Consider the following 13173-nt stretch of genomic DNA (forward strand, 5'->3'; position numbering starts at 1 on the left):
CAAACCCCCTTAAGGACTGTCATCTGTCTCATCTCGCCTTTCAACGGATATCGTCCACGTCGTTCTTCTCGTTGAACCTACCCCTGTGCCTTTCCCCGACGTGATACTGCGTCTATATCCCACCTCTCCCTACCTGGCTGGTAGACCTTCAATCCGAATCCCAAATCCCAAATCCCAAATCCACTCCCTTCACCCGCGGCATATATCAAGACTACTCAGTATACATTTTTGAAAAACAGAAGAATGCCTCACCCAGCAACATCCTCGACCATATGGCCGCCCGCGCCAATAAGTCCGGCCGTCAAAGACCTTCTGGGACGATTCTTCCACCTCGCCGACCAAAAGGACGACAACGTTGGGAACGTGCTGGCTGAAGAAGTCTTTACGCCTGACGGGCGCTTCGTCACGGCCAATGGCGCTTTCGAGGGGAAGGAGCGTGAGTTTTTTCGTCACTTTTTAAGCCCTCCATTTTTTTTTCCAGACTGTACAGGTCACACACACACACACTTCTACCTACCTACCTACCTACCTACCTACCTTACCTAGTGTTTTTTTTTTTACTAAAAATCATACACACGTCCAGAAATCGCAACCAGCCGCGCCGGCGCGTGGACCGTCGTGACCTTTCGCAAACACACCGTCGACAAGGTCTACGCCACCGGAGTGAATGTGACTAAAGAGGGAGTCACGGACATTGTCCTCACGGGCAGACTCGAGACGCGCACCAAGGACGGCGGCTCCGTCGTCGGCACCGTCACGGACTTTGCAGCCAGAGTGGTTTTTGTAGGCGGGGGGGACGACGACGACAAAAGTGGTGAGAGCGCGGGGTGGAGGATCAGGGAGTATCAGGCGTGGATTGGGCGGTCGAACGACTTCCTCGGGGAGTGAAAGCAATGAGTGGACGGTGTGAAGGACGGGGGTGAGAGAAGAAAGGTTGGCCTTGTGATGTCAAAGTAAGGATATGGTATACAAGCTATACAAAGTATTCGATTTTCTCGTAGAGGACTTTGTCACTTTTTTTTTGGGCCATTCGGGGATATATATATTTCTCACGCAGGGGGGGGGTGACGCCTATTCGTTACTCATACTTATATTCATTCATTGCTCTCCTTCCTCTTTCCTCTTCCTGTCCCTCCCATCCCTCCTTCCCCTAATTACACTTCGTTATTCTCATAGTTAGTCCTCGTAATTTTGAAGAACCGTCCTCGCCTCATCAAACTCCCTCCGTATCGTGTCCTCATGCTGCCGCGACCTGACGCAAAACGACGCCGAGAACGGATTCGGCCCAAACACGAAGCCGTCAGAGTATCCCGTCTCGACGTTCGCGTCTGGCGGTGCCGCCCCGGCGGCCGGGTCGGCTTTGATATCGAACGCCCAGGCCATCTTGGACATGTTGATCATCTGTACAACAGAAAAGGAGAAAGAAAAAAGGGGGGATTTGTTAGTTAGAGGTAGGTATTGGTATTGGTACTGGTGCTGTTTTCGGTACGGTGTGGAAGAAGAAAGGGGACGTGTATGCGGATATGTGGGTATGTGGCTTTTGTCTCTCTGGGACGGATGGATGGATATGTACGCATATGTGTGTGTGTGTGTGTGTGTGTGTCTGTGTGTATGGAAATGAAACTCACCAGAGAATTCTCAGCGAGCCGCTGACCGGGACAGACGCGCCTCCCGGCTCCAAAGCTATAAGTCACCCGGCGGCGATTCTCGTCGTCGTCGACATCGTTGTTATTGTTGTCGTCATCGCGCAAAGTTTGGGTGTTGCTCTTGTTCTTACTACCAAACTTGTCATCGAGGAACCTCTCGGGAATGAACTCCTCGGGTCTGTCGTACTCCGACACGTCCTGGTGGATGGACCAGGTGTTGGCAAACACGATGGTGCCCTTGGGGAGGACGTAGCCGTCGTAGACGTCGTCTTGGATCAGCATGTGAGGGACGCCGTTGGGGGCGACTGGTCGCCATCGTAGTGTCTATCGCAGGTATTTCAGTCTCTCTCTCTCTCTCTCTCTTTTGAATACGAAACTTTTTTGTCACTCGAACACAAGGCGCGTGTGTGTCTCTCACTCACCTCTGTCATCACTGCTTGCATGTAGGGAAGGTTTCTGATATCTTGGGAGCTAGGAGACCTCGAGGCCCCGCACACTTGGTCTAGCTCTGCCTGTGCCCGTTTCAGGACTTCGGGGTACTTGATCATGGCGAGCACGAACGAGTGGAGGGTCGAAGATGTCGTGTCGGATCCTGCTTCCATCTACCCAACCAACCAACCAGAGATGTTAGTAATGTCTGACCCGAACCTCAAACACAGCCGCGGGAGAGAGAGAGAGATACCAAAATCCCCCCCGTGTATACAATCTGTTCGTCGTCCAACCCGCTCTTCTCCTTCCCCTCCAGCAGCTTGTCCATGAAGCAAGGGATTCTGTCCTGCCTTCGACCCCGCGCTACCGTCTCATTGAGCAAGTTGGAATACAGCGTCCGCTGCTCCTGTCGAATCCGCGCCGCCCAGCGTTTCCAAGGGGCCAAGAACGCCGGGACGTATTTGAAAAGAGGAAACGCGTCCACGGGCGGTGTGGCTCCCGGGGCGAGGATCGTGGTGAACTGCTCCTGCGCGTGGTACAGGGCTTGGACTTTCGGGGCCTCGTAGCTCGCGCCTCTCTGGCCAAACACGGACGCGAGGATGACGGCCGTCGAGTACCGGCGGATGTGCGTGAAACACTTTTGCGGCGTCGTCATCAGCTCGAACAGCGTCTGCGCCGCTTCGGCTTCCTGCACGGGCAACAGGCGGTCCACGGCCGTCACGTTCAGCATGGCCTGGACGGCTTTCCGGAGGGCCCTCCACCCCGGACCATAGGGGACCAGGAGGATGTGCGTTTCGTCGGGGCAGAGGAGTTGATTGCCCACATAGCTGTCTGGACGACTCGAGTAGAGAGCTCCGCGCTTGTCAAAGAGTCTGTTAAAAAAATAGCTGTCAACACATGCCTGTGTTGTTCAAATCGGGGACCCAAACCTACTCTCTTACACTCTTGTAGTTGTTCAATACCACGACGTTCTGAGGACCCAGCTTGAGACCCACTACAGGGCCGTACAATTTGCTCCACTCATGAAATCTGGACAAATTAGACTTTTGTGCTGATAACCCCCCCGGGCGGGGGAATCAAACTCACTTGATGAAAGGCTTTGTGAGAGGAAGCTGGTGTAGATTGCCAATGACTGGCAGTGTTGGCGGCCCTGGGGGAAACCCTCGAGGTCGACGACTGGCGGCAGCATATCGAGCGAGGACAAGAACAAACACCGCGGCGGATGCCAGAGCCAGCTTGCTGGCAAGTGAAATCAATGTCTCATTCATGACTGTTGGCCTCCTGGGATTAGCAGGTCTCTCTAGCACAGTCTCGCTCTTGGATTGTCTGTAGCGGCACACACTATATGATGCTTATCTTTTGTTACTTACACCACTCCCCGTGTCGCTGAAGCAATACCGTCTCGGCCATTCGGTGATCGATGGCTCCATGGGACTCCCCGTTTCGGGTTCTTGGCTGTGGGGAAGAGATCCACAGTGATATACGAGGATGAGGTCCTAGCGGAGGATGCCGCCTCCGTGCCGAACGCGTTAAGCGAATACTTGTGAGCATTCGGGTGGTAGGCGTGGTGTTAAATGGTCTGGGCAAGGTGCTCTTTTTGTGAGGCAGACTTCCTTGGTAAAGGCAATAGTTACTTCGACACGACGCAGAATGGCTAGAAACCTGGACTTCCCCGTCATCATCGTCGGAGGTGGAGGATGTGGTTTGTCCATGTCGTCGTTCCTCTCTGACTATGGCATCGAGCACATCCTGTTTGACCGCAAGGTCGTGGCCTCGGCTCTGCCAAAGGCACATTATCTCAACCAGAGAACCATGGAGACGTTCAGGTTGCACGACATGCACAAAGAAATCCGGAAGAGAAGCTGTCCTCCCCACCTAATGAGCCAGGTTGCGTGGGCCACCTCACTCGGTGGCAACGGACCTCTGGACAGAAAAGTGATTCACCAGTTTCCGTGCTTTGGTGGCGACGACGGCGATCTCAAAGCCCAGGCATACAAAAGAGACAGCGCCGAAGGATCGGGCAATCTTCCACTTTGCAGAATGGAGCCAATCTTGCGTCAAATGGCTGAGGAAAGGAATCCTGGACGTATCCGTTTCGGCCACACCGTGGTCGACTTTCACGACAACGGTAATCACGTTGAAGTCACTGTCCAAGATGCCACCGGGAACCTCTCCACGTATCGAACGCGATATCTCATCGGCGCAGACGGTGGACGTTTTGTTGGGCAAAAGATGGGTGTCACTATGCAAGGCCCGAGCGGTATTACGGACATGGTCTCAGTTCACTTTGGAGCAGACCTTTCCCAGTACTGGGACGAAACATTCTTCGCCTGCCACTTTATCAACGGCGAATGCGGGACCATCTTTGAGAGCGGTGCTATAGTCCCCATGGGCCCGAACTGGGGCCGGCAATCGGAAGAGTGGGTGATGCATTTTGGCTTCGCACTCGACGACGAAGCGAGACACCAGGAGGAAAAACTGGTCCCTCGAATCCGCGACCTCCTCAAGATTCCCGATCTCGACATCAAAGTCCACAGAATCAGTCATTGGATCATCGAGAGCGTGGTCGCAGACAGGTATCGCGTGGGCCGCGTTTTTGTTGCTGGCGACGCCGCTCATCGACGTCCTCCAACCACGGGGCTAGGCCTGAACACAGCGATAGAAGACGCACTCAATCTGTCTTGGAAGCTGGCCATGGTCCTCAAACACAACGTGGACACCAAGATCCTCGACACTTATGAGCCGGAACGACGACCAGTGGGCAGAAGGAACGCTGATTGGGGCTTGTTCACGTTTGAAAACTCGGCGGTGATTAACGCGGCAATTGGCCTGGTGGCTGGACAGAAGGAGAAAAACCTGTCCAGATTCCAGGCCATGTTCGAGGACTCCTTGACCGGACGAAGCATCCAAGCACAGGTGAAGAAAATGATTGAATCTCAAAGCATCGAATTTGGGGCACACGGGATCGAGCTTGGGTTCACGTACGAGCATGGCCTCAAGATCGCAGACGGCACCACAGCCCCAGAGGTAGATCCTCTCGGACAGAGATATTTTCCGACGACTCGACCAGGGCACCGCCTCCCTCATGCATGGTTGGTTTTGGACGACCGGGTCATCTCGACACAGGATCTGGTAGGGCCTAAAGGATCGTTTCTGCTTCTGGCCGATGACAATGGGGTCGTATGGACGGCAGCTGCAAAGCGATTGGTGCTTCGGTACAAGATTCCTATCCAGACAGCCCGGATTGGCGAGTCTCTGAGGGATATAACAGACCAGTGGCAGCGGGTGAAGCAGCTCGAGGACGGGGGTGCGATTTTGGTCCGACCAGATAATTTCGTTGCCTGGCGGTCGCGAGGCCCGTCCAAGGCTAATGGTCAGGAGCTGGAGGATGCGTTTGCTGCGCTGCTAGGCCTGCCGCAGTTCGTTGTTGAGGAGTCGATATAGCAGCCAGTCAGTAGGGAGAAGAACAATCTGAGGGCGATTACACTGTGGTGGGAGAAGGAAAAAGCTAGCAATGCGCCAAGACACTAGTGTAATTACTAACCCAATCGGGAGTTTAACAGGGCATCTTTCACGACGGCGAATGGACTGCAAATTGAAAGACATAAGAAACTTCATCTATACGTCAAGCTCAAGTCATGGATGCGCGCGCACCCTGATGATCAACATCCATAACTTGATTCTTCTGGGGACGATCATGTGGCACGACTAACCAAGAAATGTCGTATCGTATTCCCCTCTCGCCATCGGCATTCGGGGAACTCGATGTCTCGTCACCGAAATTGTCCCTTGACTTACCTAGGCAGTGAACTCTTGACCGTCTTACACATGTTGTACGAAGAATCATGAGTTCAGCATTGTCCGTTCCCTGAAAGCGAGTGGCGCGAGCCTGTTGTACGACGTTGTCGACATAAAAGAAGGGGGGTTGAGTAGTCATCTCAAGACCACTTACAACCCTTAACCCAACTCTCAGCATATTCCCTCTACCTCTATCGCAACCATCCTCAGGGCTTAGTTGTAGAATTGCTATATCGAAATCATGACATCCACGCAGCACAACGGTGTCAACGGCCACTCCCAGAACGGCACACCACCGAAAATCAAAGTCAAGTCGCCCATTTCTCTGGCCCACGTCGTGCTCCGCACGTCCAACTACGAACCCATGGTGCAGTTCTGGCAGGCGTTCCTGGGTGCCGAGATCTCCTTCAAGGACGACCAGTTGGCCTTCCTCCGCTACGACGCCGAGCACCACCGCATCGCCATCATCAACGTGCCGGGCACGGGGCCCAAGGTGCCCACCTCGGCGGGCCTGGAGCACATCGCCTTCACGTTCGAGACGCTCGACGACCTGACCGAGTCGTACCGGCAGCGCAAGGCCCTGGGCATGACACCGTGCTGGTGCACCAACCACGGCCCAACCACCAGCATTTACTACAGGGACCCCGACGGGAATAGGATTGAAACCCAGGTGGACAACTTCGACACGGTGGACGAGGCGAACGCCTTCATGGCGGGGCCGCTGTACAGAGAGAACCCCATCGGCACCGACTTTGACCCGGAGGATCTGATCAAGCGGCTCAAGGCGGGAGAGGACCACAGGAGTATCAAGACCAGGATTGAAATCGGGAAGAGGGGCTTGCCGGAGGACTTTTGAAGGGACAAAGTCTTGAGGATAATGATCTACACTCCAATACTCTCTTAGTACATTCCATATTGTACTCAATGTCCCATCTGAATCTCTGACAGACATTCTTGATTTAGCCAGTAGATGGGGAGCCCGTATTGAGAGGGACCAGGAATCGTCAATGCGTGAGTCACGTAGAGTCCAGGTCGACCACAAAGCCAACCAAATTACAGATCTCTCGCGTACTCAGCTCACACACACACATACATTTCCACACATACGTCCCAACACAGTCCCCCACAAGACAAGACAAGACTGTCCCGTCCACATCATCGTCGATTGTGCAAAACGAGGACAATCAACCACAGAAGCAACACATCTCGGGGTTCGGCTTCTTGGCAGTCCTGGTCCCACTTGTGGGGGAGACTAGTCGTGCACATCTGGGGTAAAAACCAACCAAACCAGGGTTGGAAGCTCCGGTGCAAGGGGTAGTCCAACCGCCTCCTTTCTGATTCCTTTTCTCTGTTCACTCTTTGGTAAGAACGTAGTTGAATTGACGTCGTTTCCCCAGAACTACGAGTTCGAGTTTCTAACCGAGCCAAGACTCCGGTGGCGGCGGCGGCGGCGGCGGCGGCCCAGAAAAGTGAATTCGTCTCAGATGGGTCGACAGGACCGACCTCACCCCATGGGCCATGGCCCGAATGGTTTTTCTCAACGGACCAAAGCTGGTCAAACCACCTGATGGTCACCATCCACCCCACAGAGCGAGGATTGTCTACATACCATGGCAGAATGCACGCCAAAGGTTTATCTAGGGGGTCAAAAAAGCGGCGTCTCTCCGCTTCCCCCCATTCATTCCCCCATATTCGCCCGGTGTCCGAGTCCCGACTCGAGACTCGACGATGTGCACAGAGCGCGGATGAGAAGTGTATATAAAAATGTCTCATGTGTGTATGGGAGGACTGTTTGTACCAGGATGAGTCTTGACCGCCAACCTTTGGAAACCCACATCCCCCTTTGACTTTCCTGCCCGCCCGCCCGCCGGCATTATTTGAAGAGGCTTGTTATGTGTGTCCCCCCTCTCTCCTTGCCACCATGATCTTGACAAATCTTGGCAAACTGGGCCATAATGCCCCTGCGTGGGCGATTGTCCCACTCCTACTGTTTCTCTGGCTCGGTGGCCTCCTCGTCCAGTCGTACAGGTCACGCCGCCGCCGTCTCCCCCTCCCCCCGGGGCCCCCGCGCCTTCCGATCATCGGCAACCTGCACCAGGCGCCGCAGGTGTACCCGTGGCGGGTGTACCAGGAGTGGACGCGGCAGTACGGCCCCGTGTTCAGCCTGCAGTACGGGATGAACACGGTCATCATGCTGGGCACGTACCGGGCGGCGCACGAGCTGCTGAACAAGCGCAGCCACATCTACAGCTCGCGGCCCCGGGCCGTCATGGGCGGCGAGTGTCTCAGCCGCGGGCTGCGCACGCTGCTCATGCCCTACGGCCAGCAGTGGCGCAACCACCAGCGCCTGCAGGCCTCGTACCTCAACGTCCGCGTCTCGCAGAGCTACCGCGGCGTCCAGGACCTCGAGAGCAAGCAGCTCCTCTACGAGTTCCTGTCCCCCGGCGTCGACTTTGTCGACCGCTACCACCGCTACTCGTCGAGCGTCATCTTCGCGCTGGCGTACGGTCGCCGCCTGCCCGACGGCGACGAGCCCGAGATCCAGGCCATCGACGAGGTCATGAAGAACTTTCTCTACGCCGCCCGCGTCGGCACCTGGCTGGTCGATGCGGTCCCGCTCCTCAACTACCTACCGAAATTCCTCGCGCCGTGGAGACGCCTCGGTGACCGGCTCCACAAGCTCGAGTCGACCCTCTGCATCGACAACATGACCAAGGGCCTCGACTCGGCGTCGTGGAACTGGTCCAAGCACGTGTCGGGCATGAAAGAGGGCCGGGACATGTCGACCAAGGAGCTCGCGTACGACGTGGGCATCATCTACGAGGCCGGCAGCGACACGACGTCGATGGCGCTCGAGATCTTCACGTTGGCCATGCTCGTGTACCCGGACGTGATGAAGAAGGCGCAGGCCGAGATCGACGCGCACGTCGGCGGCGGCGACGACCGGTTGCCCGGGTTCGAGGACAAGGACTCGCTGCCGTACATGGACGCCATGATCAAGGAGGTGCTGCGGTGGCGGCCTGTCAGCGCGGGGGGCATCCCCCACGCCGTCATCCAGGACGACGAGTATCTCGGCTACCGCATCCCCGCGGGCGCGACCGTCATCGGGAACCACTGGTCGATCCACCTCGACGAGGACGTCTACCGGGACCCGCACGCCTTCAACCCGGACCGCTGGATCGAGGACCCGGCCCTCCCGCTCGCCCCCTTCGGCTTCGGCCGCCGCGTCTGCACCGGCCAGCACCTCGCCCGCAACAGCCTCTTCATCAACATGGTCCGCATCCTCTGGGCCTTTGACGTCGTCCACGCGCACGAGTCCGTCCCCGAGATCGACCCCCACACCGGCCGCACCGTCCTCGTCCGGCGCAGGTGCGAAGTCGACCCCCTCGCCTTCACGCAGGGCCTCAACTCAAAGCCCTTGCCGTTCAGGGCCGAGTTCAAAGTCAGATCGCCCGAGAGGGCACGGATTGTCCGGGATCAGTGGGACAAGGCGGAGAAGAGGCTTGATGTCCTGTTGGAGCGCATCCGCGCTGATGTCAGTGGAAGTGGGAAGTGAAGTGGCAAGAACGACGGCCTTAAACGATCTTATATCGACGAAGAATTTCTGATGATGTTTGAACGAGATTGCCGCAAGATATTCAACGCAGAAAATTTGTCGCTTAAGTAAATAATTCAAGAAGACTACACGAAAGTAGTGTCTGTTGTTTGCCTCTTGTATTCACACGTATCGCTATTTGTGGGATTTGTGTAGCGTTCCAATCCTCTATACCTCCAAGTCTCTTCACGCCACAAAGACGACACGGAATACCAGTATGCTATCAGTTTCAAAGATGAGCCTTTGCAGGCCCAACTTCCCAATCCGCCAAGAACCGCACATTGACCTTTCTTCCTCGGAGACCCTTGACAGCCACCTTGACCTCCTGTCCAGGCAGCAGATCGAACATGTTGTCTTCCCACAGTGGTTCAGGCTCGTCCGCCTTTTCAGTTCCATCGTACACGGGCTCCAGCCAACAGCCCTTGATTGGCTGATTGGCACTGACTGTCACCACATCCTCAAAGTGTGTGTCGTTGACGTCGGTATGGGCGTGATCATCTTGGATGCTCTGAACGGAAGTGGCCACTTTGGTGTCGACGGGCCACTGCAAGTACCGATACGGCTCGGGCCAGTCAGTGAATCTTGCCAGCACCTTCTTCGTCGACGGGTCCACGAGGGTTGCATCAAGGATGATCAGACTTTCCTCGGTCCACGACGCATGTGGCTTCAGACTCCCAAGCTCGGTATTGTGACCGGCTGACAAGGTCACCTCCGAGCTCACGCCCGTCCAGTCCAACTCAACCTCCTTTCCGGCGTGAAGATCGTACGCCCTCAGTTCCAGAGAGCACTTTGCCTCCACTGGCGTTGTATTATGCGCAAAGAGAGCAAAGTTGGGGATATACGAATCCTTTGGTTTGTCTTCGTCGATCCAGCGAGAGCGAGGTGTGCGTTCAATCCCAACGCTGATTGGGGCAAAGTTGCGTCGGATCGTATAAAAGGCAGGTTTCGGACGGAGATAATAGTCAATATATGCCCAGCTTGTGACCGGGTAGACATCATTCAGCTGCCAAATGATTGCACCTGCGCACTCCTCTTTACCTTTGCCCCCAAACTTCCGCTTCCAGTCACGCAGCGCATAGCCGTATGCTTCGCTCTGCAAAAGCTGTGAGCAGTATACGAAGTTCTCAAGTTTCATATCATATCGGAAGTTCTCTGACAAGTATCGCGCGATACGTGTCTCCGCGCCGTGGCCTTTGTTGTGACAATCGATGACGCGGGACTGGGGATGACGGTCCTTCGGATCAGGCGCAAAAACATCGACCGTACGCATGATAGGGAAACCGTGCATCCCGAATTCAGAGACAAACCGACCATGCAGCTCTCCATATTTCTGATAAGAGTGCTGCGGTCCATGCCATACAGCCCACTGGTGAAGATCACCGAATGTGGTGTCGCTCGCATTTGCTCCCTCCTCGCCCCAGGGTGATGATGGCCAGTATTTGATCGACGGACACAGGCTCTCGCAGACTTTGGGGAGAAGGTCGAGGTAGATCTTACGAGCCGGAAAACTGCTATCTTCAAAGGGTCCTTTGTGGTCGGCAAAGTCGTACGGCTCGCCAAAAAAGTCCTGGATCCCAAAATCCTCGTTGTTGCCACATAAAAGGGCTAGCGAGGCGCGATTGCGCATTCGAATAGTCTGTGCTTCGGCCTCGGTCTTGACGCTGTCCAAAAATTCCTTGTAGACGGGATAATCACCACAAGCAAATGCGTAATCGTGCCAGACCAGCATACCCATTTCGTCACAGGCATCAAAGAAGTCTTCCGTCTCATAGATTCCCCCTCCCCAAACCCGGATCATATTCAGATGGTGGTACTTCGACAGTCGAACCCAGTCAAAGTATCTTTCGCGGGTCATAGTAGGCAATAGATTGTCTCCTGGGATCCAGTTACCTCCCTGGGAGAAGATATCGCGGCCATTGACGTTGAAGAGGAATGTCTTGCCTGGCGCGTTATCAAGAGGGCGTTGAATCACTTTGATAGTCCGGATGCCGTATCGAATCGTTCTCGTATCGAGCTTGCTCGACGATTCATCTAGAAGAAATGCCGAAACACTGTATAAATGCTGTGCGCCTTGCCCGTTAGGCCACCACAGCTTGGGTTCTGCTATGATGACCGTGGCGACACCCTTTTTCGAATCGTCCAAGGAGATGTCGAGCTCCTGAGATACTTGTGAAGAGGCTTGATCGAGAATGTTGACCTTTACAAGCTTGGCAGAAGGTCCAGTTGCTTGTACCGTTATCGTGAGCGTCGCCGTTGAGTGATCTTCTGCCAGTTCCGTGGTAATGTAGACGTCGTCAAGCCTCGCAGAGTACGTCTCCAAATGGATCGGCATATACGGTCCCGCCGTCACCATTATAGGTCCCCAGTCCCAGCCCCAATGGTACTATATCATCATCAACAGAAGGGTCATGTAACCGAGATGTCAAACCGTACCTGTGCCTTTCGAATATGGTTCCTCCGTTTATCTCGAATCATTTGCGTCCTGGCCCCGAATTTCGCTTCCAGTTCACTTCCTTTCTTCAACGCGCTCTCAAAAAGGATAGAAAGCTCATTTTCCTGTCCCTCGGGTTTGAGCTGACTTGTCACGTTCACTCGATGCGGGATGAACATATTGTCAGATTTGAGAATCTCGTTTCCGTTGAGGAAGACAGTGGCAAAGGTATCCAGTCCCTCAAACAGCAAATCAGCAACTCGAGAGTTGTCAAGGCCCTTGGGGGTTGGGAAAGAGCAGGAATACTCCCAGTCCATTTCGCCAGCCCACTGGATCTGACGCTCATTTTCGCCCACGTTGGGATCCGGGATGATCTTCTTAGCCAGGAGTTCCATTTGGATAACCGACGGGAAAGCAGTGACCGGTGCCCAAGACTTGAGGTCTGGAATGTCGTCTGCTTTCGACTTGCCATTTGCATTGGCCAGACGCCATTTCCACCCGGTGGCCAGTTCATGTCGCTGCATCATTGCCATTTCGACGTAGTAACGAAATGGTTGGGAAGAAAACAGCCAGAGTGGCTAGTATCAAAGTTATAGAGCAGCCTTGTTAGTACGAGCCAGAATTATACAGCCATTGTGTCAGCTGAATCGAGTCGAACTCAATCAGATGCCGTGACATGCATAACTCTTTCCCCACTTTGCTCTCCATTCTGGGCCAGTGTTCTCACCGGGTTGAGGACGTATTGCAGTGAATCTCTTGCAGGGTTGGATCTCTGAGCGTCTGCCGAGGGTGCAACATGCTGTACTGACGGAGGCGGAGACATGTGTGTATGCGGGCATATGTACTCCCGGACTGTATCCGCACTTGACGGCAGTACATATCTCCTCCAATCAACGAAAGATGGCATCGAGGTCTCGGCACCTGAAAGCCACGTCGAGCCTTCGACGTCGACAACTCCTGTTCGCAGTGTCGGGAGCTCAAGAATCTTTCACGGAGAGGTGGTTTGAACCTTCTGAATCTCAGTCCACTCAAGCAAACATTACCCAGAGATATGGATCTTCTGAGACAGCAATTGGACGGCAGCAGATCTCCAACCAATGCAAACCCAAGTGATCTGCCAATACTCCACAACGAAGTTGAGGGAAATGTTTAGTTGTTTCGTGTGACGACTCCCGGACGATGTATACAGGAGTTGAGTTGAACGGCTCGGTCGTCGCTTTACTTCAGCCCTCGGGCCTTGTGTCACTATAACGGACTTACTCGACTCTTCAAGG

General features: G+C 54.7%; 5 protein-coding genes across 5 annotated transcripts; 3 read left to right on the forward strand and 2 right to left on the reverse strand.

The window, feature by feature from the left end:
• Positions 1–1176: 1176 nt before the first annotated feature.
• Positions 1177–3505, reverse strand: AYO21_07030 (hypothetical protein; the record flags this gene model as incomplete). The annotated part of the gene is made up of 7 exons (XM_022656987.1): positions 1177–1401; positions 1629–1970; positions 2069–2248; positions 2350–2947; positions 3009–3104; positions 3162–3391; positions 3446–3505. The coding sequence occupies 7 exons, from the start codon at positions 3503–3505 to the stop codon at positions 1177–1179; spliced, it is 1731 nt and encodes a 576-aa protein (XP_022510629.1).
• Positions 3506–3725: 220 nt separating this feature from the next.
• On the forward strand, positions 3726–5519 carry AYO21_07031 (hypothetical protein; the record flags this gene model as incomplete). Its single annotated transcript, XM_022656988.1, has 1 exon — positions 3726–5519. One exon carries the CDS (start codon positions 3726–3728, stop codon positions 5517–5519), a length of 1794 nt encoding a protein of 597 aa, XP_022510630.1.
• A 595-nt stretch (positions 5520–6114) lies between these two features.
• On the forward strand, positions 6115–6729 carry AYO21_07032 (hypothetical protein; the record flags this gene model as incomplete). The annotated part of the gene is made up of 1 exon (XM_022656989.1): positions 6115–6729. One exon carries the CDS (start codon positions 6115–6117, stop codon positions 6727–6729), a length of 615 nt encoding a protein of 204 aa, XP_022510631.1.
• Positions 6730–7794: 1065 nt separating this feature from the next.
• On the forward strand, positions 7795–9429 carry AYO21_07033 (hypothetical protein; the record flags this gene model as incomplete). Its single annotated transcript, XM_022656990.1, has 1 exon — positions 7795–9429. One exon carries the CDS (start codon positions 7795–7797, stop codon positions 9427–9429), a length of 1635 nt encoding a protein of 544 aa, XP_022510632.1.
• Positions 9430–9697: 268 nt separating this feature from the next.
• AYO21_07034 (hypothetical protein) lies at positions 9698–12432 on the reverse strand (the record flags this gene model as incomplete). The annotated part of the gene is made up of 2 exons (XM_022656991.1): positions 9698–11851; positions 11902–12432. The coding sequence occupies 2 exons, from the start codon at positions 12430–12432 to the stop codon at positions 9698–9700; spliced, it is 2685 nt and encodes an 894-aa protein (XP_022510633.1).
• Between the last annotated feature and the right edge of the window lie 741 nt (positions 12433–13173).

Source organism: Fonsecaea monophora (assembly GCF_001642475.1).
Source record: "Fonsecaea monophora strain CBS 269.37 chromosome Unknown Scaff52, whole genome shotgun sequence".
NCBI lineage: Eukaryota > Fungi > Ascomycota > Eurotiomycetes > Chaetothyriales > Herpotrichiellaceae > Fonsecaea > Fonsecaea monophora.